The sequence below is a fragment of the Dioscorea cayenensis genome, unplaced genomic scaffold (assembly GCF_009730915.1).
Source record: "Dioscorea cayenensis subsp. rotundata cultivar TDr96_F1 unplaced genomic scaffold, TDr96_F1_v2_PseudoChromosome.rev07_lg8_w22 25.fasta BLBR01000349.1, whole genome shotgun sequence".
NCBI classification, from domain to species: Eukaryota; Viridiplantae; Streptophyta; class Magnoliopsida; order Dioscoreales; family Dioscoreaceae; genus Dioscorea; species Dioscorea cayenensis.
The window spans coordinates 38,281-43,176 of record NW_024086740.1 but is presented as its reverse complement, the minus strand read 5'-3'; the positions used below and the strand labels follow the sequence as shown (position 1 = coordinate 43,176).

Here is a 4,896-nt window from a genome sequence, read left to right as displayed (position 1 = left end):
TAGCTCTAATTTGCAACTGGTTGGATAAGTATTGATGACATATAAAACATAAAAATAAGATCAATTCTGACGACTCTGGCTCAAGGTTAAGGCCTGACATATGCAGAGGAATTATTGAAACATCTACAGATAGCTACTAAATCCATAGCAGTTTTCTTTTTCTATATTTCTATTATTTCTTTATTTTAAAATGAAACTAGCATTCTCAATCCTTAGGTTGTAGTCTCATCCTTTAAAACATAGTAATTTCAAATGACATTGAAATCTTAACTGCTGAGACTGAGATATTAAGAAGAAATTGTCAAACATGGACAAAATTTTAGAATATACACATCAGACACTGTCAACATAATATAGGAGGAAATTAAACCATTTCCTAACAAGCACACACCCACACACCCTTCAAAACTAGATAGGATTCATCACACAATATGTGTGGACATAAGATATAAAATACTAATGGAAATTAAAAAAAAATCTTCAGAAAAATAAAAGAACCGAATCCCACACTTTACCCAAAAGTGACACATGCTTAACGCATGCTTGAACAAGATGCAGCCACGTGTAATGTTATTTGTATGTTGCACCCAAAAACATACTTCCATAGAGATAGCAGCCTGGAACAAAAACTTATGCTTCCACAAGAGTATTAACTAGAAATAAACATAATTCCCCCAGTCCATGTTCTGCAGTGAACCAATACTGATTAGAAATAAGTAAGAAACAATATGACAGAGTTCTAGAATAACAACTACAAATTTTAATTAATTAGCATGTTCATTTGTATTCTATGTTCTAACAGATGAAATGTTGAGATGGATGTTGGTTTTATTAGGAAAGACTGATTAAGAAATGATTTTATTTAAAATAGATTAGGAGAAAATTGATTAAAACAGCATGGGAACATCCTTAGACGACCCATAGATGCCCTACATTGGAAGCCCTCCAAACAGAAAGTCGTAGAAAAAGAAGAGGTTGACCTAAAATGTTGAGTAGAAACTTTACATAATAATAGCGCGAGCTTAGTTTATATAGTCTTTTAGCTTTGACAAAGCAACATGTTATGTAGTTGACCCCAAATAATTGGGACTAACGGTTTGTTGTTATTGTTGCTATTGCTTTTTCTTAACTAGCAAAAGGGAAACATAGTATTTGCACTAATAGTTCCTGTAAGGACTGTGGAACTGCCATCACTAACACTAACACAACAAAAATGAAATGTTTCAAAATATTCTCCTCAATATTGTTTCTCACATTAATAAGCTATGCTTCCCTTGCAGGCCATTTATGATTGAACATAGACCACAACTAAGCAATAAAAAGAAAAAAGAAAAAAAAATCATCTCCAATAAATCAAAAATTGAACCTGAAAGCAAAAACTATCTATGAAAAAAACAGCATAATACAGACGTTGTATTTTGTTCCAACAGTGCTTATCAGCACAACAATTGTAATATGACTATTTCTCGTGGTCAAACAAGCACCTTCAAGTTTTCTTTCTTTGTTCTTTTTTTTTTAAAATCTTTGATCCACCACCATCTCCTCGGAGGGGCAAGGCACTGGGAGAGCTGTAGACCTCTCCCCTTGAGTATTTTTCACATACGCAAGGTTTCAAACTCGAAATTACTTAAGCTTGGACCAACCACAGTGATCAAGTGCATTCAAGTTTGATGTCAACAACTCTGAAGCAGGAACTCTAATGCTGAATTTGGATTGAGTGAAAATGGACAAAGAATAACAGAACTTTATCACTAAGTTTCTTTCAGTGGACTATCCATTTTGATTTCTCCGTTCAACAAACACAAGATCACTTTCCATAAGAACCCTAAACGACACCATGAACAAGGATTTCTCAAATTTAAAACTCCAATTCAAAAAAAAACCAGAATCACTCAGACATTTTCATCTTCAATTCATATCATGACCCGAAGTACTCACAAAATCGGAACTCGCAGTTATAACAGAAAGGAAAAAGCTCAGATTGGAAGTGCGAACAAGCAGCTGACCTAATTCACAGAAGGCCCACTCTCCTCATGAGGCCGCGGCGACGACGGCTGCGAGGAGGATAATGGTGTGGCAGCATCGGATCCGGCAGGGCGAGTGGCCGCCGCCTCTTCATCGACGAGCTGACGAAGCCGATTCTGGAGAACCCGAACACGATCTTCAGTTTGCCGGAGTTTGCGCCAACGGTACGTCAAGTAAACTCCAATGCCGCCGTAGACGAGGACATACGAGCCCCAAACGTATGGGTAGGTCTCCGCATGCTCTTTAGCCTTCCGCCATTGCCCCTCGATCTTGGCCACCACTCCTACCGCCGAACTCTCTTGTGGGCCTTCTCCCTCGCCGGCCATTGGAAAACCCTCTTCGACCTTTAGGGCACAAATGGCATCTCAAGTAATTTTTAAATATTACAAAAATTACTTAAATTACGTATGTTTTGGGATTATTCTACCAAAAATACGTGAGTTGGTGGAAAAGCTAGAACCTTTCCCGTTTTCAGTTTTTTTAATTTAAAATATAGAAAACGGGAGAGGTTCTCCCGTTTTTATTTTTTTTAATTAAAAAATTATGAAAACGGGAGAAACTCTCCCGTTTTCAAATTGTTTTTAAATTTTTTTAATAAAATAAAAACGGAGAGTAACTCCCTTTTTGTTTTTGTTTTTAAAAGCCTTGGATTCGTCCCGGTAATGTTGTTAGCTTTTAAATTTTTTTGTTTTTTAAAGCCTTGGATTACATCCCCGGTAATGTTGTTAGCTTTTAAATTTTTTTGTTTTTAAGCCTTGGATTCCTTGTCCTGGTAATGTTGGTTAGCTTTTTAAATTTGTTAAAGATTCTCATTAAATGTTGGTTAGCTTTTTAAATTTGTTAAAGATTCTCATTACTTAGCTTTGCTACAAATGAACACAACTATATTAACCTTTTACTAACTGGATATAAATATATCCGTCGAATTATTTTAATATTATTTTTTTATAATACCCACTCCCACTCCCACGCCACACTTCCCACTTCACACCTCCCACTTCCCACTTCCCCACTTCCCACTTCATATCGTCCACTCAAGAATGGGACAAAGCAGACAACAAACCTCGCACTCGGCCAAGACGAAAGCACTTGGCCAAACCTGCACTATTCAAGCGATCAGGACAGCAGACGTCAAAACCCGCACCGACAAGACGAAGCACGCTCGGTCAAACCCGCACCACTCAGATGATTGGGGACAAAGCAGGACACCAAACCTATACCAACAAGACAAAGTACTGGTCAAACCTCGCACCACTCAAAGTGATTGGGACAAACCATGACACCAAACCCCGCACTCACCAGTTGATTGGGACAAAGCAGATAGTCAAACCGCACTCGCCAAGACGGCACGCCGGCCAAACACGCACCACTTCAGCTGATTGGGGACAAAGCAGATACCAAACCTCGCACTGGGCCAAGACAAAGTGCGCCAGTCAAACCTCGCACCACTCAGACGATTGGGACAAATCCATGAGCATCAAACTCGCACCACTCATCGATTGGGACAAAGCAGATGAGCCAAACCCGCACCGGCCGACACAGTACGCCGGCCAAACCCGCACCACTCAGATGTTTTAGCACGAAAGCGTGATACCAAACTCGCACTGGCCAAGACTAAGCACGCTCGGTCAAACCTGCACCACTCAGTGTTTGGGACAAAGCAGATGACCAAACCGCACTGGGCCAAGATCGGCACGCCGACAAACCCGCACTACCGGGCCGTTGTTCGGGGACAAAGCAGATACCAACCGCACTGGCCCCGGACGGCACGCCGGCCAAACCTCGCACCACTCGATGATTGGGACAAAGCAGATGACCAAACCTCGCACTCGCCAAGACGGCACGCTCGGTCAAACCTCGCACCACTTAGTCGATTGGGACAAAGCAGATGACTATCAAACCTCGCAATGTTCATAAATGAAATTTTCAAAAATTCGAGCTCTTTTATATAAACCAACATTAGTAGCCCATTTTCACTCTTGCACACTATTTACTTACTCACTCACTCACCCATACTTCTTTTTCTTATCTTCAACAATCGGCAGAGACTTCACTTGTATCGGTTTACTACAATGGTTCAATCATTGCTAGTGAAGATACAATTATATTTTTCGCTCTGAGGATCAATCATATTTGTATGTCGAAGACGACATCTCTTACGTAAAATTTAAAGAGATCCATCAAGAAAGCATTGACATCTGCCGACAACCCTAAGAGTTTCATATATCAAATACCGGCTCCCAATTTCTTCAGTGATCCCAGTAAGATTTTGCATATCGGTCATTCAAATTGCGTAATGACCGAGATGTTCGGATGATGTTCGATCGCCACAAAAAGAAATCCGGATATTGGCATTATTGAATTGTATGTGGAGTTCAGCGCTGCAACTTTCGAGGGTGCTCCTTCCCAACAACAAACCGCCCCAAATGACGAAGTTCAACTCAATTTGAGACGGGAGAGGATTTCATCACCATGCCAAGTTAATGAACTCGAACGGCTCAGACTGCGAGTGGAGGGCACATGATGATCCACCATCCAATAATTATTTTACTAATTCACAACATCTACAAGGCGGAACAAGTTCTTTTTCATGATACTCATGAAACCGAATTTGGTCGATCTGGCCGATCCGATGGAGACGATGAGGGACGACGATGGTGGCGACTTGGGAAGACACGAAGCAAGTGTTGATGACATTCGGTTAGAAGAATGCAATCTTGAAGAGCGTTCCAATGACCGCCCATAATGTCAGTGATGGCACGATGGAGCCTCCAAGCACATATCGCGAACCCTTGATTTGGAAGCAATGTCGAGCACAAGAATTTCCGGAGTACCCTTTATTGTATGCCGACACATTAGCGGAGCAACGAC

The 4,896-nt window shown here is 40.7% G+C and overlaps 1 protein-coding gene across 1 annotated transcript; it reads right to left on the bottom strand.

Moving 5' to 3' along the window:
- Nucleotides 1-287: 287 nt before the first annotated feature.
- Nucleotides 288-2,390, bottom strand: LOC120254120. Its single transcript, XM_039262262.1, has 2 exons — nt 2,007-2,390; nt 288-686 (listed from the first exon to the last, which is right to left on the bottom strand). Exon 1 carries the CDS (start codon nt 2,349-2,351, stop codon nt 2,007-2,009), a length of 345 nt encoding a protein of 114 aa, XP_039118196.1. The 5' UTR covers nt 2,352-2,390; the 3' UTR covers nt 288-686.
- Between the last annotated feature and the right edge of the window lie 2,506 nt (nt 2,391-4,896).